The sequence below is a fragment of the Bos indicus x Bos taurus genome, chromosome 2, assembly GCF_003369695.1.
Source record: "Bos indicus x Bos taurus breed Angus x Brahman F1 hybrid chromosome 2, Bos_hybrid_MaternalHap_v2.0, whole genome shotgun sequence".
Classification (NCBI taxonomy): Eukaryota; Metazoa; Chordata; class Mammalia; order Artiodactyla; family Bovidae; genus Bos; species Bos indicus x Bos taurus.
This window is the reverse complement of record NC_040077.1, coordinates 38,723,287-38,747,765: the sequence shown is the minus strand read 5'-3', so window position 1 is coordinate 38,747,765 and position 24,479 is coordinate 38,723,287. Positions and strand designations below refer to the sequence as shown.

The window sequence follows — 24,479 nt, the reverse complement described above, 5'->3', positions numbered from 1 at the left end:
GAGGAAGCCAAGTGGCTACATGGAAAAGTATGTACAAGAGACCCAGCCACCATCTCATCCAAAGTCCCATAGAGAGCCAGCGCCAAACACGGCACATGTGAACAACGGGAACTCCGGGTAATTCTAGTCCCCGGGCTCTGAGACACCCCAGCTGATCTTACAGCAAAGATGAGCTCTTCCCCTGAGCTCTGCCTAAATGGAAGATCTATGAGCAAAATAAATGTTGTCCTATTTAAAGCCACTAAATCTTGGGATTATTTGTTACTTAACAATAGATAACCAGGACAGCGCATACAGCATAATCTCAGAGACCTCATAGTCAATTCAGGGAAATAAACGTGTCCACTAGGTAGTGGCCACCCTCCCGCCTGAGCCTCTGTTCAACCTCACAACAGGTGGTGTGCTCAGTCTCTCAGGCATATCTGACTCTTTGCAACCCCATGGACTGTAGCCCGCCAGGCTCCTCTGTCCGTGGGATTTTCCAGGCAAGAATACTGGTGCAGGTTGCCATATCCTCCTACAGGGGATCTTCTTGACCCAGGGATTGAACCTCCATCACCTGTGTCTCCTGCATTGCAGGTGGATTCTTTACCTGCTGAGCCAGTGGGGAAGCATGTTCACAAATACCTATAATACATCAATTTATGACACAAGTATCTTAAGAGATCCATAAACTAAAATGAATATTTATACATGTGTGTATATCCTGATTTATGCATAGACAATTCTGAAATACATTAAAAAAATTAATATGTTACCATTGTAAAGTACTGCTTAGGGGTAAGGAGTGGAAGTCTTTGTGTTTGCCCATCTCTTTGTATGTTTTAGTCCTTATGTTATACATGCACTTACTTCTGTAGCTTCAAAAATAGTTTAATTCCTAAAATAAAAACAAAATAAAGTGGGAAAGGGCTAAACAAGTGATGCTGAGTACCCCATGAGGACTGTACTACAGACCCCATGAGGACAGGATGCAACCAAGCAGCTGGGAATCACTGAATTTTCTCTCTGTGTGTGCCTCAGTTTTGACATCTATACAAAAGAGTAGCAACCTCATACAGTATTTGTGAGAATTGAAGTGCTGTAGAAGTTCCTGACACAATACCAAGCACTCAATAAACATAATAAAAATATCTATACAGAAGCTCTACACAATCAGCAAAAACAAGACCAGGAGCTGACTGTGGCTCAGATCATAAACTCCTTATTGCCAAATTCAGACTTAAATGAAGAAAGTAGGGAAAACCACTAGACCATTCAGGTATGACCTAAAACAAATCCCTTACGATTATACAGTGAAAGTGACAAATAGATTCAAGGGACTAGATCTGATAGACAGAATGCCTAAAGAACTATGGAGAGAGGTTTGTAACATTGTATAGGAGGTGGTGATCAAAATCACCCCCAAGAAGAAAAAATGCAAAAAGAGGCAAAATGGTTGTATGAGGAGACCTTACAAATAGCTGAGAAAATAAGAGAAGCTAAAAGCAAAGCAGAAAAGGAAAGATATACCCATTTGAACACAGAGTTTCAAACAATAGGAAGAAGAGGTAAGTAAGCCTTCCTAAGTGATCAATACAAAGAAATAGAAGAAAACAAAAGAATGGGAAAGACTAGAGATCTCTTCAAGAAAATTAGAGATACCAAGGGAACATTTCATGCAAAGATGGGTACAATAAGGACAGAAATGGTATGGACCTAACGGAAGATATTAAAAAGAGCTGGCAAGAATACACAGAACTATCCAAAAAATCTTAATGACCCAGATAACCACGATGATGTGATCATTCACCTAGAGCCAGACATCCTGGACTACAAAGTCAAGTGGGCATTAGGAAGTACGTCTATAAACAAAGCTAGTGGAGGTGATGGAATTCCTGTTGAGTCATTTCAAATCCTAAAAGATGATGCTGTGAAAGTGCTGCACTCAATATGACAGAAAATTTGGAAATCTCACCAGTGACCACAGGACTGGAAAAGGTCAGTTTTCATTCCAATCACAAAGAAAGGCAATGCCAAATGATGTTCAAACTACTGCACAATTACATTCATCTCACACACTATTAAAGTAATGCTCAAAATTCTCCAAGCCAGGCTTCAACAATACATGAACCAAGAACTTCCAGGTATTCAAGCTGGATTTAGCAAAGGCAGAGGAACCAGAGATCAAATTGCCAACATCTGTTGGATCATTGAAAATCAAGAGTTCCAGAAAAACATCTACTTCTGCTTCACTGACTACACTAAAGCCTTTGACTGTGTGGATCACAACAAAAAGTGGAAAATTCTTCAAAAAATGGGAATACCAGACCACCTGACCTGCCTCTTGAGAAATCTGTATGCAGGTCAGGAAGCAACAGTTAGAACCAGACATGGAACAATGGAATGGTTCCAAGGTGAGAAAGGAGTACGTCAAGGCTGTATATTGTCACCCTGCTTAATTAATTTAAATGCAGAGTACATCATGTGAAATGCCAGGCTGGGTGAAGCACAAGCAGGAATCAAGATTACCAGGAGAAACATCAATAACCTCAGATACACAGATGACACCACCCTTATGGCAGAAAGCAAAGAGGAACTAAAGAGTCTCTTGGTGAAAGTGAAAGAGGAGAGTAAAAAAGCTGGCTTAAAACCCAATATTCAAAAAACGAAGATCATGGCATCTGGTCCCATCATTTCATGGCAAAAAAATGGGGAAACAATGGAAACAGTGAGAGACTTTATTTTCTTGGGCTCCAAAATCACTGCAGAAGGTGACTGCAGCCTGAAACTAAAAGACACTTTCTCCTTGGAAGAAAAGCTATGACAAACCTAGAAAGTGTATTAAAAGTGTACTTTGCTGACAAAGGTCCATACAGTCAAAGCTATGGTTTTTCCAGTAGTCAAGTATGGATGTGAGAGTTGGACTATAAAGAAAGCTGAGCCCCAAAGAACTGATGTTTTTGAACTATGGTATTGGAAAAGACTCTTGAGAGTTCCTTGGACTGCAAGGAGTTCAAACCTGTTAGTCCTAAAGGAAATCAGTCCTGAATATTCACTGGAAGGACTGATGCAGAAGCTGAAACTCCAATACTTTGGCCACCTGGTGTGAAGAACTGACTCATTAGAAAAGACCCTGGGAAAGATCAAAGGCTGGAGGAGAAGGGGACGATAGAGGATGAGGCGGTTGTATGGCATCACCGACTTGATGGCCATGAGTCTGAGAAAGCTCTGGGGGTTAGTGAAGGACAGGTAAGCCTGAAGTGCTGCAGTCCATGGGGTCTCAAAGAGTCGAACATGACTGAGCAATTGAACTGAACTAAAGATATTCTCAAATATTAACACATATATGGAATCTAGAAAAATAGTACTGATGAACCTATTTGCAGGGAAGGAATGGAGACACAGACATAAAGAATGGACTTATGAATACAGCAGGGAAGGAGATGGTAGAATGAATTGAGAAAGTAGCATTGACATATATACACTATGCATGTTTAAAATAGATAGTTAGTGGGAAGCTTCTATAAACCTAGGGCCTTTTGTGATGACCTGGAGTAGTGAAATGGGAGGAGGAAGGGAGGCTCAAGAAGGAGAGGATATATATATAGTTATGACTGATTCACATTGCTGTACAGCAAAAACCAACACAACATTGTAAAGCAATTATCTTCCAATTAAAAAACAAAACAAATATCTAAGCTATCCTGAGTGGCTGAGAACTGGCACAGCATGTAGACACAGAATCAGACAGTTGCTTTAGGAGGAAAGACAATCTCTTTCCTCCTTAAAGGATATAAAGGAACCAGCATTTTTAGGTGTAATTACAAGATAGAATATATGATGGCTTCGATAACAATTTGAGAACTTCTGCAAACGCCACATTGACTTACATTTTCCAGAATGTTAAAAGACCACTAAATTAAAATTTTTCCACCCACTTCCCCATTCTGCTTCCCCTTCAGAGTTTTCACTGGGGATGATGAGCTGTCTGCATGTTACAGATGACTGCCAGCCATAGGAGATCAAGGAGATTAGGTGGTTTACGATAATTTTGCATCTAACATTTAGCTTCAACTTGTATTTAGAGAAGTCTAGTATTATCTCAGCTATGTCAAAGCAATACCAATCCTTCCACTTGTTCTCATGTATAATTTTCCCATTCAAATTATATAGGATGGAGTAGGTCACCCAAAAGATGGAGTGTTGTAAGTTTTCTTCTTCCCCAATATATACCATGTTCTAAAAAGTTTATGAAAATATAACCTAGCTCTGAAGGGCTGGAGTTATCTAAAGGAAATGGAGAAGATGAAGTTGTTCATGAGATTACATGGTGTGAGAGCACAACCATAGTATTTCATAATTGACAATGAGTTGTCTAAAGTTTTGTAGATTTCAGGGTAATGGCATCATCACCCTGCTTGCTAAGTCAAATGAGTAATGAGCAGTTCCTCTCTGACTCAAGAACCTCTATTTCTTCCTGTTTGGTTTAACTTACCCAAGTACCTTAGAAACAGATAAAATATTATTTCAGCTCCTTAAAGATGGCTGGACTTAATTTTTTTTTTATTATGAACTAGGTGTTTTACCTCTTGCAAATTTCTGGCATCTCAGGAAAATTTTTTATCTCCATTTTTGTTTCTTTAACTTAGAGATGATTCCAACTTCTGAACTGTGAGAAAACTCTCTATACTCACAATGAATTAAACCAAAAAAAGAAGAGTAAAAACTCTCCAAAGAAAAGAGAAATGATGCTAAAGGTTGTCAAGAGCCAACTGATTGCATTTTAATAAAATTTAGCCACTTTAAATCCCTTTTAGTATTAACAGGGATGAGATCAAACAAGCCAAGAGATTGACTAACACAATTTGGCTGATTCCACCACTGTGCAGTGAATAAGGACAAATGTATGTATGTGAATTGTAATGAACATGGAGAATAGACCAGACAAACTGCATATTCCAAACTTGTTGATACATCAGGTGGAATGGAATATAGGTACAAAGTATCCCTGATTAGCTCTGTGTGAAGTTTTTTTAAAGGGAAAAATTTACCTACAAAGATTGTGACAACATTTAGCTGGGACTTCTGAAAGTTGGTCCTAGCAACCATCAAAAAAAAGTTTTAAAGGATTTATGTGATACAACAGTCAGCCCTTTTCCAGGCCATTTTCCCCTCCATTTCATGTCTCTGCCTATGGCAATATTCTGAAAAAGTGTAAAGTCATGTTAAAATAACAATGGGCATTGATTTCCTTTTAAGTACTCTTCTATCGCAAGCCTTTAGCATTCATGTTGCTTCAATAGGAAGGCTACTCATTATAAGACAAATAAGGTTTGAGAGTCTAATGTATAACATGATATGATAGTTGGTAACACTGTATTGTATAATTGAAATTTGTACAAATATAGAATTTAAATGTTCTCACTAAAAAAAAAAAAAAGGTAAACTTGTGATATGATGGATAGGTTAACTAACTCAGTCTGGGTGATCCTTTCATATGTATACATACATTAGATCATCATGCCATACACATTAAATATCTTACAGTTTTGTCCATTATATCTCAGTAAAAGCTGGAGGTAAAAAAAAAAAAAAAAAAAAGAAGTCTATTGAGGTAGACAGTACTTCTAAATAAGAAATAGAGCCCCACTAACCCATGACCTACAGCTAAATACACCTTCTATTCTTAGCCTTCCAGGTCATACCTCTTACTCCATCACTAGAAGTGCCTCTTCAATGATCTGATTAAGATCAATTTGACACCTGCTCTAACTTCATCCCTTCAAAATAAGGTATTTCTATACTTTTTAAAAATACATCTAAATTTAAAGGACATACATGCTCATAAGCCCCTTACCTAGAACAGAGAGTAAAAATTTAAATTTGTTTTTGCATTCTCCCTTATTTTATGTATTCTTACAATAAGTAAAAAATATTCTTATAATGTTTTTTACTGAAAAAGTTTTTATAGCATGCCAAAGCATCAATATATTTTCACATTACATAACAATTGCTGATATAAATAGTTTTAATCTGATAATCCAAGCACCTGGTGTCTTCCTGTCCCCGCGTGGAGTGGTTTCAACTAAAATACTTCAGATCATTTTTTATGAACAAGAATTAACAAGGCCAAGCCCATAACAACCAACACTAAGCAGATAGTATGAACAAAAACAAAAAACAAAACAGAACGTTAGTGCCGAATAAAACCTCTGCCCCAGGATGGAGTGTTCAGGCCTCCCCACTGAGTGCTGACTCAGTCTGACAGTGTTTCTCCATCACTGGGGCCCACCTGCCCTCGAGAAGACCCTTTGTCTGTCTTGTGTTTTGCACTGCATGTTTATGTTCACCACCACCCCTCCCCCACCAAATTCATGGGCTTCCCAGGTGGTGGTAGCGATAAAGAACTCACCTGCCAACGCAGGTTCGATTGCTGGGTCAGGAAGATCTCCTGAAGGAGGGCATGGCAACCAACTCCAGTATTCTTTCCTGGAGAATCTCATGGACAGAGGAGCCTGGTGGGCCACAGTCCAGGGTCGCAAAAAGTCAGACACAACTGAAGCAACTTAGCATGCACATGCATGCCCCAAATTCATATATTGAAACCCTAATGCCCAATGTGATGGTATTTGGAGATGAGGCCTTCAGAAGGTAATTAGGTCTTAGGAGTGGAGCTCTAATGACACGATTAGTGCCCTTATCAGAAAAAGACAAGAAAGTTTGCCTCTGTCTATGCTCTCTCTACCACATGAGGACACAGCAAAAAGGAAGTTGACTCTTGGCAGAATCTGACCATTCTAGCCCTGTGATCTTAGACTTCCCAAACTCCAGAAGTGTGAGAAATAAAGATTTGTTGTTTAAACCATCCAGTCAATGGTGTTTTTATAGCAGCCTGAGATTAACTCACATTGAAACCTGTGATAAATGTACAGTCCACAAAGTCTACCTGGCTATTTGGTCGTGTTGTTGCCAGAGTGTCCCCTAGCAGGAAGCACTGCTGGGATGCACAGGCTTTGGGGATCAAGTAAATTGTGAATGGAGCTCAAGCACCATTTACTGTTAAATATCGTATATTATTTGAATCTATTCCATAAACTGAGGATAATATTCAGTAAACCAAAGCTTCTCAAATTCTCTGAACCTCAGTAACCTCACCTGCAAAATGAAGATAATATATTTGTTTTTGCAGGGTTGTACTGAGAGATGAAAAAATGCCTAGGGCAGGGCTTGAAATATAGTAACTCAAAATTTAAAATGGCTTAATACTATGGAGAACAGTATTGAGATTTTTAAAAAACCCAAAAACAGAGCTACCATTTGATCCAGCAATCTACCTACTGGGCATAGTCGGGAGAAGATAGTAATTCAAGAAGATATATACATGTCAATGCTCATTGCAGCACTATTTATGACAGCTAAGACATGGAAGCAACATAAATGTCCATCAACAGAGAAATGGATAAAGAGGATGTGGTATATACAACACAGTGGAATATTACTCACCCATAAAAAAGAACGAAATAATGCCATTTGCAGCAACATAAACCTAGAGATTATCATACTAAATGAAGTTAGTCACACAGAGAAAGACAAATGTCATATAATACCACTCATAAGTGGAATCTAAAACAATGAAACAGGTTTTTTGTTTACAAAACAGAAGCAGACTCACAGACAGAGGACACAGGCTTGTGGTTGCCAAAGGGGAAAGGTGAGGAAAGGGATGAATTGGGAGGTTGGGATTGGCATATGCACGCTACTATATGTAAACAGATGATCAACAAAGACCTATTGGATAGCACAGGGAACTCTACTCAATACTCCGTAATAACCTATAACGGGAAAAGAATCTGAAGATTAGATATATGAGTATGTATAACTAAATCACGGTACAGCTAAAACTAACAGAACATTGTGAATCAATTATACTCCAGTATAAAACGAAAATCTCAAAGTCTTAGTAGTAGTGGTAAGAGGAGAAGGAAAAGTGGTAATAGTAGAAATAGTCATAGTGGTTGTTGCAATAGTCGTAAGGTAGTAGTAGTCGTAAGGTAGTAGTAGTCGTAAAGTAGTAGTAGTCATAAGGTAGTAGCAGTCGTAAAGTAGTAGTAGTCGTAAGGTAGTAGTAATAACATTAGTAAAGACACTGGAATACTACTGAAAGAATGATAAGGAGAAATAACGACCCATGACATTGTAGGCTAAGCATGTTCAAGAGCCATCATGCCAGGCATAAGAAATTTGAGTCAGTGAAGTCTGCTTCTAAGCAGAACAAGGAAGAATCTACAGAAAACATCCTGGGAAAATGACCGCATCACTTCAGCTTTGGCTACATAGATCTTCTCTAATGAGGCTATTCACAAGAAGGGTCCATTCTAGGAGGTCACTTGATGAGATTTGAACAAACCTCCAGGCAAGTTGGATCTGCAGTAGGACACCAGAAGAACCCTTCAATCCAGAAAGGCACATTCAGGATTTCTGTTCACAATATCACTGCTTATGTAATTTCTTTGTGACGTGAATTAAGTAATACTGAGAAAACACCCCAAAGTTTTAACAAACCATAGCACCACGAAAAACAATGATTTCCACTTCCCTATCTCTTGTCAGAGTCTGGCCAAGCTTGGTTTGGATGATTTACTACTCTGTCATTCTGGTGCTTCTGGAGCCCCAGGGTAAGTTTGTGTCACATGCTTCACCCATGTGTCTCCCATGAGGAGGGACTTGGAAGCATCAGACCCACACAGCCTCGCTCCTTCAGGTTTTAGCTTCCTTCTCCAGGACAGTTTCCATGATTAGCCTCTCCAAGGACCCATGTGAGTGTCTGTCTTATGCACCGTGTTCTGCCGCAGTACGTGGGATCTTTCTTAACACAACATCCTGTAACCAGCTCTCTGTTTTCTAGAATTTCTGAAGGATTTAAGCTCTCTCGAGGCAAGGTCACTTTCCTTTTCTTCACTTGTATCTCTGTCACACAGCTAAGTGCCTGGCAATTGTTGGTGCTCTCTCTGTATTTGCTAAAAGAATGACTGACTGTGAAGCAACAGTGGAGAAGGGTTCACATCAGAGGTTAAGAGCAACGAGGATTCCAAGAAGGAACACAGGGACTTACGTGACATGGAGTAGAACTGCAGGCTGATACACCTGCACACTTCTAAAGAAACTTGGTGACCGCAGATGCATTTGAGCCTACCTATAGACGTTCCAACTTAAAATTTACAATTCTGGTTGTGACTTTTACATTTACAAAGGAGCAGCCAAAATCAATAAGTGTCCTACCAGTAGGTGCGTACCCACTGAAAGGTGAACTGGCTCAAGTGAAGAAATGTTCCTGTAAATAGGCACAACACCACTTGCATTTAAAAAAGTGGCATTTGGGGTACAGTATTTGGTGACAGGCAAAACTGCCTTCAGAGAGAAAGAGGAGATGGGAAATGAAAGAAAGTGAGCGCTGAGGAGTATGAATTCACAGGCATCGCCTTGGCTCAGCAGAGCAAAGCATCAAAACAACGCATATGTACGATGACTAATGCCATGGGACTCAGTGACATCACTCTTCGGAGATTCAGCAACCAGAAAGTCACATCCTGGGCTGATGGAGAACCCTGTGGAATCTTACTGAGTCTGAGGATAAGGAAAATGCTCCTCTCTACATAATAGAGTTCAGCGATGACTCAATGGAAAAATACAGCTTTAAGTACACTTTATTCAAGATCTTCAGACATGAATAATTATGTTCATAGTTTAACTAAAAACCACTGATATCTTCTGAAAAGGAATTTAAAAAATAGCATTATTTTATGTCATGCCCACCTAAGTGGTCACTCACCATTGGAATATGGTGGACAGGCTAGTGCAAGGGAAGATGGGATGAGACCCCCAGAGTAATCTGAGACAGAAGCTGAACCTATAGACTTGAGTGTGTGGATCAGGGATCCAGTATGCTGAGAGCAAGCACATAAGGGCCTATCTCTGGAAGGGTTTGATTATAGCTAAGAGGTCCAGTTGAGAACTGAAAATTCAGGGAAATAAATTCTATTGGCTATGGAACCAAGCCTACAGCCAGGAGATTAGCACATCCAACTTCAGGGGAGAAAAGCGTTTGAAGAAAATAGGCCTTCATATACCTCCAAGACAGATGAGGCCAACTGAAGTAAAGATAGGAAAAACTGAAAACTTCTGTATTTTTAAACTATAGAGAAGTTAAAGCAATAGTTAATAGACAAATTATGTCTATATTTGCTGCTGCTTCCTAAACTCTCAAAATTTATAATATAGCAATGAATTGGAAAGCATATTCATGGACTTAAATAAAATATAGAGAAAATGCTAGAGACTGAATTCCAACATTCATTTCTTTGAAAACACCTTAACTAGACATTTTAAAGGTAACTGAAAATCTATGTGGCATCTGTAAAAACATGAGTTTGGGCAGCAAACTGGTTTGTTTTAGGAAAACACTTTCATCAACATATCCCAAGGGATAGGTTGGCTTCCCAATGGCTGAGTGAGAAGCCCAGGTCAGTCCTTGCAGTTGCTCTATCGATTCCAATGCTCTGAAGGTGTTAGCCAAAAGCATTCATTGTTCCAGTATCTTTATTTGCTCTACACTCCATTCCAGCTCTGCCACAGTCTCAGATTTGAGATCATATTTATGTGCCTTTCACCATTTTCAAAGAACTACCTTTTTTTCTTTGTCTCTGTATTGCACCCTGTATTTCTTTCTTTTTTCTTATTTAAAATAATTTTCCCCATTATTATGTCTGTTTTAGGCAGTTTGTAAAATATAAAAATCCATTCCACCACCAATTATCACTGTGAACATTTGTCATGACTTTTCTAGTCCTTTTTATTGGTATTAATTTAACTAGATTAAACAGTTATATATAAATAATTATATATATATATATATATATATCTGCTTTTATTACACTTAGAGCACTATCTAATAACTGTTTTCTTTCCTCACTAAGAATTACTCACAAAATGATCTTAATTTGGTGTGATGGTCCATCCTATAGCTAGAGCACTGCTGCTGCTGCTGCTGCTAAGTGGTTTCAGTCGTGTCTGACTCTGTGCAACCCCTCAGATGGCAGCCCACCAGGCTCCTCCGTCCCTGGGATTTTCCAGGCAAGAATACTGGAGTGGGTTGCCATTTCCTTCTCCAGCTATACCACAGTTTCCACTTATTACTAATTAATTCAATTTTATTAAACGTTATTTCTAATAATTCACTATTAGGAATAATGATCGCTATAAAAATGTGAACATAAATCTTTGTCCACACAGTCATTTTTGTAGAACAAAATCCTTATATGAGAAAATATCGGTTTGAAAAATATAGCTGGTTTTAAGGCCCTTGATGGTGGTGGTTTAGTTGCTAAGTCGTGTCTGACTCTTGCAACCCATGGACTTTAGCCCGGCAGGCTCCTCTGTCCATGGGATTCACCAGGCAAGAATACTGGAGTGGATTGCCATTTCCTTCTCCAGGGGATCTTCCCGACCCAGGAATCGAACCCAGGTCTCCAGCATTGCAGGAAGACTCTTTACCAACTGAGCTATGAGGGAAGCCCAGGCTCATGATGGATATTGCTAAATTAATGGCAGAAAACTTGCACATTAAATCGTTCATCCCTCCTGCAGAATTCCTGACAAACTTGATTATTATCAGTTAAAAATCTTTGCTAAAATGAAAACTGCTACCAAAAATCTTTGCTAAAAGGTGCTCTGTGAAAACTGCTACCAAATTTTTGTTTTAATTTGAATTTTTGAAAATGTGCCCTTCTTTTAATACAAGAGAAGGTTAGGATTTTTCATATTTTATTAATCATTCTGTTTCCTCCTTTATGATTTGCTTATAGATATGTATGAAAAATCACAATTTCCTTAATGTGTTAATAGCTGTTTATCTTTTCATTTGGCTTATAACATACAGAAAATTCTTTTAATTTTTTGTTCATCAATCGTTTCCTCTGTCATTTCCTTAATTGCTTTTAAGTTTAGAAAATATTTTTCCATCTAAAGATCAGATAAATATTCAAATATATTTCTTCCAAATTATTTTGGTTTAAGTATTTACACTTAGCTTTTTAATCTATTTGGAATAAAATGGGTATTTTTATGGGGATTCACTAAACTGAATTTTTTTAATCTAAATACTCTATTTCCCCAAAATAGCATTTTAAATTACCCATCCCCTGTCTCACTGATTTATGGTACTTAATTTATCCTATTAAGCTTTTCTGTTATTCTATCCTATTTATTTTCATTAAATTAATAGCTGTGATCTTTAGCTAGTACTGGTTCTTGTTCTCAGATTTCAACTCTACCCCTTACTAGTTATCTAGCAGTAGACTAATTATGGCCTCTGTGACTCAGTTTCCTTACCTGTAAAATAGGCATATCAGTATTATTCCCATCATGACACTGTCATGAAGAGAACATTGATTAATAAAATAAAGAACTTAGAACAATGTTTGGCACATAGAAAGCACCACAGAGTGTTGGCTATTACTGTTGCCATTCTGTGTTAGCAAGGCAAATCTTTTTTGCAACCCTGATCTTTCAAATTTTTCATACCTCCTTTATCTGTTTTTTTTTAAATAACCTTTATTTTCAAATGAAAATAGATTTCTTTTAATTTTCTGATAATAAAAAATATATGTCCACTATAAGAACATTTTTCAGAAAATGCATAAATATAACTTTAAATCACTTAACACCCACCACCCAAAATACATGTTCTTAATACTTAGCTAGGAAATTTTCAAATATTGACTCTTTATTCATTGGGTACAACCTCTTATTCTGATAGAAGGTTGAGAGTCCAAGGCACACAAAGAATGGGCATCTACAGCTAAATGTGAAAGAGTAACATAATAAGCAAATGCAAGCTTTGCCCAAGGGGCTACATTTCTCAGAACCATCCTACATTGAATTTACCAGCTTCAATTTTGTCTTTCTCTGCTTCTTTTAACCTGGTTTAAAGACCAACAAAAATTGTGAACACAAAAGAATGTTCTAGGAAAACAGATCCCAGCTTTTGGGGAGTGCTTGGTTTTTTCAGGTAATAATGAGTCACAGTAGACTTACATCATTCAGAACAGTAACTGTGGTGCAGAGTTTTCTGTGGCCTTGAGCTGACTGTACTATCAAAGAGAAGGCTTCCAGGAAGAGGTGTCTCTACTTACACACCTGTGCTGCTGCCTAGTCATCTCAGGATCAGTATCAGTGATTATAAAATACAGAGGAGGCAGAAGACAGTGCAACTATCATTTGGTAGACATTCACTGTCAAAGGGGAGTCATAAAACATCATTCAGTCCCATACAAAAGTGGAAAATCTATTATCTATTTAGAAAGCAGATTTCTCTATTTTGACTGTTTATAATAATATAATAATATTTCAATATAAATTAACTTTAAGTAGACTATCTTTTAGAGTAGTTTTAGGATCACAGCAAAATGGAATAGAAAGTACAGAGTTCTCATATGCCCCTTGTCCTCATACACACACAGCCACACCCACCATCAACATTCCACTCCAGGGGATTTGTTACCACTAATGAACCTACACTAATGTATTATTATCACGCATAGTCCAGAGTTCATATTAGGGTTCACTTCGTGTGTTGTACATTCTGTGGGTTTGGGTAAGTATCTAAGGACATGTATCCACCATTGTGGGATCATACAGACAAATCTCACTGCTCTAAAATCCTTTGTTCTCCACTGGCTCATCTCTCTGTACCCCCACTCCCTAGCAATCAGTGATCTTTTCACTGTCTGCAAGTTTTGCCTTTTCCTGGATATCACATAGCTGAAATTTGGAATCAAACATTTTGTAGCCTTTTCAGGTAGTCTTCTTTCACTTAGTACTATGTATTTAAGATTCTTCCATGTTCTTTCATGGCTTGATAGCTAGCTCATTTTTTAGTACTGAATAATATTCCATGGTCTGGGCATACACAGTTTATTTACCTACTAAAGAACATTTTGGTTGCTTTCTAGTTTGGGCATTCAGGTGCAGGCAATAATGTAGATGTAATTTTTCAGCTCATTTGGGTAAATAACTAAGGATTGCAGTTGCTAGATTCTGTGGTAAGTACATGCTCAGTTTTATAAGAAACTATCAAACTGTCTTCCAGAGTGACTGTATCATTTCTAATTCCCACTAGCAATTAATAAGCGTTTCTGTTGCTCCCCATCTTGACTAGCATTTAGTGTTGTCCGTGTTCTATATTTTCACCATTCAAATAGGTGTGTACTGGTATCTTACTGTCATTTCAGTTTGCAATTCTGTAATGAGATGATGCTGGGCATCTTTATAAATGTTTATCTGCTATTTGTATATCTTCTTTGAAGAAGTGTCCATTTTGGATCTTTTGTACATTTATTAATCAGCTTGGTTTTTTATCATTGAGTTTCAAGTTTCTTTGTATATTTTGGATAGCTGTCTTTTATCAGGTATGTCTTTTATAAGTATCTTCTCCCAGTATGTCTGGCCATTTCATTTTCTTGACAGTATCTTTCACAGGTAAGTTATATAACTTATATCAATTAATTTTTGCCCCCCAAGGGTGCACAGTGTAACAGGCTATGGAGGGCAAGTTTTCCTTCTATCTCAGATGTGACCTGCAGAGCCTCAGTAGTGAGATAAAGAAGATGGATAACTAGCGACTAAAGCCACCATCTCCTTCAAGGCTCACTAAAGTGAAAGTGAAAGTCGCTTAGTCATGCCCAACTCTTTCTGACCCCATGGACTATACAGTCCAAGGAATTCTCCAGGTTGGAATACTGGAGTGGGTAGCCATTCCCTTCTCCAGGGGATCTTCCCAACCCAGGGATCGAACCCAGGTCCCCCGCATCGCAGGGGGATTCTTTACCAGCTGAGCCACCAGGGAAGCCCAAGAATACTGGAGTGGGTAGCCTATCCCTTCTCCAACGGATCCTCCCATCCCAGGAATCAAACTGGTGTCTCCTGCACTAAGGCACAGGTGAAAAACTCTGTTGCTCTCCACTGTCATTCATACTGTGCCCTCTCCTTCCCCGGTTGAGTCTAAAAGGAAAACTGAAATGGAAAAGAGAAGCAGAAAATCGTCAAAGCTGTGAGGCAGCCTTAGTAAGGGTGGGAAGGGAGTGATGTTTGAAGTTCTTCATCTACACCTCTCACCACTGAACAAGTGTAGCAGCTGCCAAGAGAGCCATTCTTAAAACCAGAGAGCAGTGCCTACAGTAAGGGAATGCTGCCATTTCATGTTTAGCTTTGACATCTGTATAGGTGGTGGCCTTGCTAATCCACCCACCCCACCCCCCACCCTGTACCTGTTTGAACAGAAGGAAAAATTGAGATGTAGAGAAGAGAGAAGGCACAATCCTGGAGCATGTGTCCATGTGCCAAGTGAACTCAGGGGAAATAGCCAGGTTTGTGCTCTCTTACCACGTTCCATGCATGAGGGCTGGCTGCTGAAGGAGCAGACCTCAGCAGCAGGAGGCTGAGTGGCTTGCAGGCCTTCCTGTGGCAGGGTTTCCTATATCACTGACTGTCCACTGAAAACCCTCCTATGGATGCCTACCATCCAGAGAGCTGGCCAGTGCACATTAAGCAGAAAAAGAGCCAAAAACTTACACAGAAGAACTACAGGTACACTATTAAATGTGAAAGACTTGTCCTCTTTTCTTCTCCTTCCTCCCTGCCCCAAATATCATGAAACTGTAGTAGCCTAGAAATGTGAGAGGGTATGGTATCTCAGAGATATAACACAGCTGTGTCCTTCTGATCTCTAAACCTTACTTCTGTCCTGTGATATTGGAGGGCACCATTTTCAATTGGGTGAGATTGAGTTTTTACAGCACAGAATTGGTTTTGTTTTTGTTTTACAGAAAAAGAAAACTGACCAAGCCATCATTGTATCTGCTCAAAGAAAAGGGAGATTTGACAAAGCTTCAGTAATTAGAGAAGAAAAAAATTGTTACTTTCACGCATATGCCCTAGGCCAGTTCAGACTTCTCAGTAAACTCATTACTCAAAGTAAAAAAAATAATATAATATTACCATTAAGAATAGAAGTGCTCCATTAAAATGATCATAAGTGGAAAATGAACGAAAAGGTCACTAATATACTTTGCATTATATTTATGAATAAAAATTAGGAAACAAAGAGAAACAATACAGGATTATTATGAATGCAGTTGTACAGCAGATGTAAGGTATATTAGAGTAGAAGGGCTTCCCAGGTGGTGCTAGTGGTAAAGAACCTGCCTGCCAATGCAGAAGATTTAAGAGATTCAGGTTCGATCCCTAGGTTGGGAAGATCCCCTGGAGAAAGGCAAAGCAATCCACTCCAGTATTCTTGCCTGGAGAATCCCATGGACAGAGGAGCCTGGTGGGCTACAGTCCCTGAGATTGCAAAAGAGTCGGACATGGCTGAAGGGACTTGGCATAATGACCCAAAAGGAGTAGAAACATGGGTTTTGGAATTAGGAAGACCTAGGTTCAAATCCTGACTGTGCTGTTTGCTGTCTCTGTGACCTCTCATAATCCTCCTGGAAAATGGTCACAAGGTTAACCTCGTTAACCTTAACAAGGTTAGTATAAGGATGAAAGACGAAATGTGATGATTGGAGTGGGTAGCCTTTCCCTTCTCCAGGGGATCTTCCTAACCCAAGGATGAAGTCCAGGTCTCTCACATTGCAGGTGGATTCTTTACCAGCTAAGCCACAAGGGAAGCCCATAATACCTGTCAGCTGATAGGTATTCAAAAAAATAATGGCTTCTGTTATCACTGTTTGCTTCACTATTTATCATTACTGTCAATTTCACAGTTGTTTATCCAGAGAACTAACAGCACTGGTTAAAAACATATTTAAGTTGAAATTTGAATTTGTGTGGGGAAAACACTAAAAATTTCATGCTGCTGCTGCTGATGCCAAGTCGCTTCAGTCGTGTCTGACTCTGTGCGACCCCATAGACAGTAGCCCACCAGGCTCCTCTGTCCCTGGGATTCTCCAGGCAAGAATACTGGAGTCGGTTGCCATTTCCTTCTCCAATGCATGCATGCATGCTAAGTCGCTGCAGTCGTGTCCGACTCTGCGCAACCCTATGGACAGCAGCCCACCAGGCTGCTCCGTCCACAGGATTCATTAGGCAAGAACATTGGAGTGGGTTGCCAAAAAATTTCATAGTTCAGGGTAAACAAAATTCCTGAAAATAGCTCTCATCTGGTGACAACTTAGGTACTATAGTTAGGGACTACTTTCCAGATGAGAGAAATATAAAATGAAATGTTTAAAGTGTTGGGATTTGGCCCACCATCTACGCCTTACCACCATGTATCAGGCCTAGAAGGACATTTAGAGAGGAGAAAGTGAAAGTGAAGTCGCTCAGTCGTGTCCAACTCTTTGCGACCCCATGGACTGTAGCCTACCAGGCTCCTCAGTCCATGGAATTTTCGAGGCAAGAGTAGTGAGTGCGTTGCCATTTCTCTCTCCAGGGGATCTTCCCAACCCAGGGATCAAACCCGGGTCTCCCACATTACAGGCAGATGCTTCACTGAGCCACCAGGGAAGTTTAGAGAGGAGAGTAAGGCCCAAAGAAGCTAAATTACTTGCCTGCAGATACTTTGAGCCTACCTAACCCTTGGACTCCAGTACTCTTGCCTGGAAAATCCCATGGATGGAGGAGCCTGTTAGGCTGCAGTCCATAGGGTCACGACGAGTCGGACATGACTGAGCGACTTCACTTTCACTTTTCACTTTCATGCATTGGAGAAGGAAATGGCAACCCACTCCGGTGCTCTTGCCTGGAGAATCCCAGGGATGGCGGAGCCTCCTGGGCCGCCGTCTATGGGGTCGCACAAAGTCGGACACAACTGAAGCGACTTAGCAGCAGCAGCAACAACCCTTGGACTGCAAGGACATCCAACCAGTCCATTCTAAAGGAGATCGGTCCTGGGTGTTCACTGGAAGGACTGATGTGGAAGCTGAAACTCCAATACTTTGGCCACCTCATGTGAAGAGTTGACTCATTGGAAAAGACTCTGATGCTGGGAGGGATTGGGGGCAGGAGGAAAAGGGGACGACAGAGGATGAAATGGCTGGATGGCATCACCAACTCAATGGACGTGAGTCTGAGTGAACTCCAGGAGTTGGTGATGGACAGGGAGGCCTGATGTGCTGGGATTCATGGGGTGGCAAAGAGTCAGACACAACTGAGCGACTGAACTGAACTGAACTAAACCCTTTCCTGTTCATATCCCTCATCTATTAACTTGTTGGCTGGTTCAGCCATAGCTTACATTCAAGTGCTGATAAATGTCATCTTTGTCTTTTAAGAAAGGCACCAAACTGGGACTTCCCTGGTGGTCCAGTGGCTGAGACTCCATGCTCCTAATTCAGGGGGCCCGGGTTCGATCCCTGGTCAGGGAACTGGATCCCACATACTGCAACTAAGAGTTCTCATGCTGCAACTAAGACCTGGTGTAGCCAAAGAAATAAGTTTGTTTGTTTTTGTTTTTTTTTTAAAGGCACCTAACTAGGGAATCAGTCCCATTTCCTCTTCTCATCATCTTGGGAGAGAAACTGGCAGCAGCCATCCGAAAGCCAGCCAGCCAGTTCAGTACAACCTGACATCACACTGAATTACCAGAAAATGATTTCATTTAATGACAGTCTATTTGATTTGTGGGTCCTGTTTCCTTCCTCCCTTTGACTGTTTCTCTCTTCATTCATTATTCCTTTGATGTAGGGTGGGTGGCAGAGATGAACAAATCACTGAATTTGATGCATTTCACTTTGTTCCATTTTAGACGTTCTTATAATGGTTTTCCCAAGGAAAATCCATTCAAGTATTGATTTAAATACTATTTGGGGATCAATTATAATTCCAATTAACTGTGCCATCTGTGTTGTTCATTACTATTCTCCGGAAACATTCACGATGGTGAGAAACTGTGTCTCCCAAGCTCGTGTTTATTCATCTTCTGGTCTAGGATCTATCTTCAGACGCTGCACCTGGACCCTCAGGATCCAGGAGCTAGCCTCCTGGTTGATCCTGCTTTGTATCTGCTGCAGACTATCTTCCTGGCTTCAGAGGAATTATCATTGACATTTCTTTCTCTCCCCACCACAAGAGTAAATGTTTACTAATTACTTTATTATATGCCAGTCACTCTGCTAGGTGATTTGTATTGTTTCTTTAAATCCATGAGGTAGACAACAAGGTTCTCCTCTTTCAAAAAAGAATATGAATTTCAGAAAGAAAAGCACTTTCCGAAAAAGCCACAAGGGTATTTGAACCCAGGTCTGGGTGCCACAGGCACTGCTTCTTCATCTGGGCTGCTCAGTCCCTCTCAGCACCAGGTGGCTGGTGGCTTCTGAACTAACAGTCCTCTGATGAGATCAACAAGCTAGAGAAACTCTATACATTCTTTCTCAAGAGTAATGTCCTCCCACACCTACCTCTTTTACAAAGTAAAGACTCCCAGGGATACATATTCCCAACCCCAACTGCTGACTTCCTGAATCAGAATCACTAGAAGTAACAACAATCTCCAGAAGTTCCAGAACTAGTCCTAGAACATTTTTCCATCCTAAAAGTTTGAGATCCACTGCTCTGTCTTTTCTCTTTGACACCAAAACTGTCCTTTAATAAAGTTTTCTTGGAGACAATGTCCTGACCTCTGGTGGTTGAACCAAAAGTGTGACCGCCTTGATGAGCATTTGAGGGAACACTGTAATCTGCTCACAGCTCACCTCTGGCTGCAACTTTTTGAGTAAGTTCCAGCTGCCTCTGCCTGAGCTCTGATTACCTTATTCAGGCTGGTCTCACAGAAAGTACATAAAGCACCTAGTTTAGTGATCTTTTTTCATAGCAGCTACAAAAAGAAATATCTTTTTTGATCAGTAAGTTTTTTTGATTGTCTATTCTTTGCAGATTGTACAGAGCTAAGAACACAGTCCCTGTCCTCAGAAAGGCTAATGTGGATATAGATAAGAAAATAATAAGTCTTCTCTACCTTTTTTCTTACACACACACACAGACACGGTAAATTTCCATTAGCTGCCTTATCCTGTCTTCGTCATTAGCATATCATATTTGAACTCCAGTGCTCAGTCCATTTAAATTTGGCTTCTCACCAATTTCCTCTTTCCTTTTCTCTTAACAAGAACCTTCAACTTTCTAAATCAGCCTATTTTATTGGTATTTTTCCTTTCTTGCAGTAACATCATACTCTTATTTTTACTGGACCTTTATAACTGTTGCCCAAAATTGTCTGGATGTCACAAATTCAACATTTGCCTGAAAGAAGACATCCCTGTGATCAAATCTACTGACCATATGCTATCAGAGAAAGTAGAAGAGACATAGTAGCAAGCATATCAACCAAAGAGAGACCCAGTGAACAAGTAGAAGCTGAAAATATTTAGGAACTAAACCAGAAAGAACCAAGCAGCTCATTAAACACTTTGAATAAAGAATTCTCAACAATAATTCTGTCCATATTTTATTTATCTTATTATAAAACACTTCATTAGAATTTGTTCATTTCCTCCCCTCCCCCACATCAAAGACAAGAACATAATGAGAATCAAGCACAGATTTCAAAGTCGAACTTACCATAGAAGTTTAGCTGGTAAACCTCAGCCAGAGATCCCTCCTGGTTGCCACACCAGAGCTGTAAGGTATAATCTGGTCTGCTCTAAATGAATTTACAGCCCCCTGCAATGCAACAAGACACTGACATTCCGAAAAGGAAATTCAATCTCACCCTAATTCGTGCTGCCCTTCTCCTTCTTCCTGAAGGGGGTTCCCATATATTTATTTCAGGACATGGGAAAACTGTTTAGTATCAAGTACCTCACAAAAATAAACAACAAAAATTCAGTAATGCCTACTGATCCTTGAGCCCTGTACAAATGGAAAATCAAGGCTCTTCATTCTATACTGAATTAAGTGGAGAAAAAAACCATTTCTTATCAGAAGTCACTCCTATCTAAATGTTTCACATGTGGATTTTATGGGGACACTTAAGTTTTCAGAGTTTCAAATGCTACTTACTATAAACTAACCCCAAATTTTATTCCCCTTGCTTTTGTTTTCAGATTAATGTGTTCAGTTTAATTGGAAGGCCCTTCCATAATTTGTTCTAAACAAAATTTAAGACCTTTGGTTTACTTCATGCTGTTCAACTAAAGTCAGACTTACCTGAGTTTTCCCTTTAAAGCAAAGCAGACACCATTCATGTGGTCTGTCCTTTCAACAGAAAACCATGTTAGTTTTTTATCCACATAATATTCATTTCCAGTCCCTAGAAACAATTTCTAGAGAGAGCAAATTTGCCACACATACAGCAAGTAGCATATAAATATGCATCATGAAAAATTTTCCACACACAGAGAAAACATCATGATTTGGTTTGGAAAACAAGTCATTTTAAAAGTTGTGGAAAATAGGATCTGTTCCTGTCTTTAAGGCAAGATCTGCCGCTGACAGTCATTTTAGTTATTCTGTGCCTGTAACCAGCTTTCCCTGAATTACCTTGAGATAATCATGGTGTGTGATCAATTGCAAGCTCATATATTGTAACCTCAAAAAGAAAAAAAAATTCTTTTTCTTGAATTTGTTCATAAAGGACAGCTATTCTTAATAGAAAACAGTTTTGTTTCCCAAATCACATTTGAACTGTTTAATTATTGACTTTCTAAATATCAAGACAATGTTTATAGCAATAAACACCTTGGAAAACATTGCAGCCTATGATTATCTATTGTGAGATAGAATCTCTCTTTTTCATCATCAAATATAAAAAAAAAAAACTTATAGGGAAAGTAATCATAAAAGTTGAAGTTTCTACCCATGTAAAAGAAACACATCTTCTCTTATTGAGTTCCTTCTTATAAAACTATAGTATTTTCTACCAGTTACTATCAAGGTTTTGTATTGTGTGTCTAAAATCATACACACTTTAGAAACCAGCTGCTTCGGCGTGTGCTCCCAATTGCCTCTACGACACCCTCTATCTCCCTTCAGGATCTAAATCAATGTATCCTCACAGATCAACCTGCCTGTCCCAATAGTTTCTTCCATGGCTGACGAAGAATCTGCACCCTTCTATACACCAGTTGCTCTAAGTGTTATTAGGATCAACCCAAATTCCATTTTACCAGAGTCTCTTGCGAAGTCTTAAATCTTTCTGGCATGTGCTCTGCCCCTACCTGTGCTGCAGGGCTGGAGGTGGCAGGGAAAAGGCAGCGAGAGCAGTGTGGCTGCCTTCTGGGAGATCCTGGCCCGGCACAGAGCCGGGGAAGGCAAAGCCGGAGGAAGGAGAGGAGGAGGAATTCGTGTGCCACTGCAAATGTGAAAGGGTGCCAAAAAAAACACCATTCTTTTTCCCAAGAAGTTCAAAGAGCTTTGCAAACATTAACTCAGGAGCCCAAGTAGTCATGCAGAAATTATTAACCTATTATGCCCTTAAAGTAACCACCGCAAGCAAAGTCATGAGCAAAGGGAGTCTATTCGTTGTTTCACTAGACCTCAGGTATTTATTGAGTACCTACTACGTGTGAGGCCCTGAAGGTACAGAAACAAGCAAGACGGCCAAGATCTGTGCTCCTCCAGGCTCTAATGCTAGTCCCCAGCCTTTGTTTGCCCAGTCAGGGTACAAAGCACCTGGCTACACTCTTATTACACTTATTTACACTTTATTTTTGCCCAAATTGTTTAATGGGATGTGCTCCATCCTTCAGAATGCCTATAATGTGCTAAGTGCTGAGGAAACACAGAAAAGAAAGATTACCTGTAAATCTCATTACGATGATCAGAGTTGGGGAGTATCAGTTCAAAGTGCTTTATTTTAAGAAGCCATAAGCAAAGCTTTATTGTGAGTAGTCCTGTCTCTTGCAATGTTTATGGAATTACTATAGGCAGACAAAAAGAGTTAAGATCAGTAATATTATTCCAAGCAGTTTATATTAGTAATTTGACTTTAAAAAAATGATTAATCAGCCAAGCAAGCATATTTGGTAAAGTGGAGAGGTTTTATCCATGAGTCTTTTTCTGACCTCTTTTTTGTTTTATGTGACAAAACAGCAGGTCAGATATAGAAAGTGACTTATACCATTTCTAAGTATTTCTTCTTAGCAGACTAGATATTTTAAGTTATATGGTTATCTATGACTAACTGGACCGAAGAGGCTGTTTTTTAAAAATGTGTGACTTTCTGATGAATCAAAAGGGATTTAAGCTGTTGTGTTTTTAAAATGCAAGATAACAATTCTAGTCTGTTCTGGAAGTCTCTAACCCAGTTTGGATGGAACTTAGAGACCACTGCAGTCCTTATTCAGCAACTTACACATATGTTGAAAGTCAGAGGGAATTATAATACCACTTAAAACTCAACTTCCCTCCCCCATAAACATTTCTCTGACTAAACGGAATACAACAGAGGATGGACTTCCCTGGTGGTTCAGTAGCTAAGACTCTACACTGCCAGTGCAGGGGGCCCAGGTTCAATCTCTGGTTGGGGAACAAGATCCCACATGCCACAACCAAGAGTTTACTTGCTGCGACTGAGTCCACAAGCCACAACTAACACCCAGCACAGCCAAACAGATACATAAATATTTTAAAAAAGAATGTAACAGAGAAATAATATTGATCTGTTACCAAGTGTATTATTTAATACACATACCCCATGAAATTCAAACTCCTTATCTTATTAACTAAATAGCCTCTACACTGGGCCCCAAACTACTAGTCCAGCCTCAGGCTCATCTCCCTATTATTCTCACTGCAGCATAGACATTCATAATTTTCACTATATCATACTTACCTGGAGCACGGCCTTGAAGACTGCTCTCCACTCCCTCCAATACATGTGTAATGAACTCTGCCCACCTGGAAAATTGTTCATTTTTTAAGATCGGATACTTCTAGTTACTTCTTCCCCAATTTTCACACCATTAGCTTGTTACGTATCTATTTATATAAGTATGTAGTTAAGCTTGCAAACTTCCTATAGAGAGAGATTCCTTTGTATGTTCAATAACTAGTACTACAACTTTGTAGAAGCTGAATTTCCTACAAAACATCAATATAACACTTCCTGAAGCTGGCAAGGTGACGAATTAAACATGGGTTTACTCTGCAGGTAAAAGCACAATGGGATGTCTAAAAACCCTTTATTATGCAGAGCTGCTAATAAAGAGAATAATATAAGTTAAATAAATTATTATGTTAAAAATATACTATTTTTGTTAAAAACCTACTACAATAATATCAACATCATTGCCATTCAGCTTTTTACCCTTTAAATGAGCCAAGACCATATTCTATTCCTATTATAATAATTACACTGAAGAGAAAATGGTATGCTTACGGAATTGCTACAGAGGACGAGAAAGCTAACCACTGAAGCAGTGACAATACTAGCTGAAGCTATTTATTTCCGGTTTCAAATGAAACTGGAGAAAAGAAGCGAGGGATAGGAAGGGCCCAGA

At 39.4% G+C, this 24,479-nt stretch overlaps 1 protein-coding gene across 2 annotated transcripts in view; it reads right to left on the bottom strand.

Annotated features, from left to right (window-relative positions):
- CYTIP (cytohesin 1 interacting protein) overlaps positions 1-22,347 on the bottom strand; it is an 83,263-nt gene extending 60,916 nt beyond the window's left edge. The window contains exons 1-3 of one of the 2 annotated variants that reach the window (XM_027560270.1): positions 22,197-22,347; positions 21,187-21,234; positions 20,599-20,700 (exon numbers count right to left, since the gene is read on the bottom strand). In XM_027560270.1, the coding sequence (XP_027416071.1) occupies positions 20,599-20,601 (3 nt within the window). In that variant the 5' untranslated portion in view covers positions 20,602-20,700; positions 21,187-21,234; positions 22,197-22,347. The remainder of the gene's footprint in view (positions 1-20,598; positions 20,701-21,186; positions 21,235-22,196) is intronic. The other variant, XM_027560277.1, reaches the window with a different exon arrangement.
- Between the last annotated feature and the right edge of the window lie 2,132 nt (positions 22,348-24,479).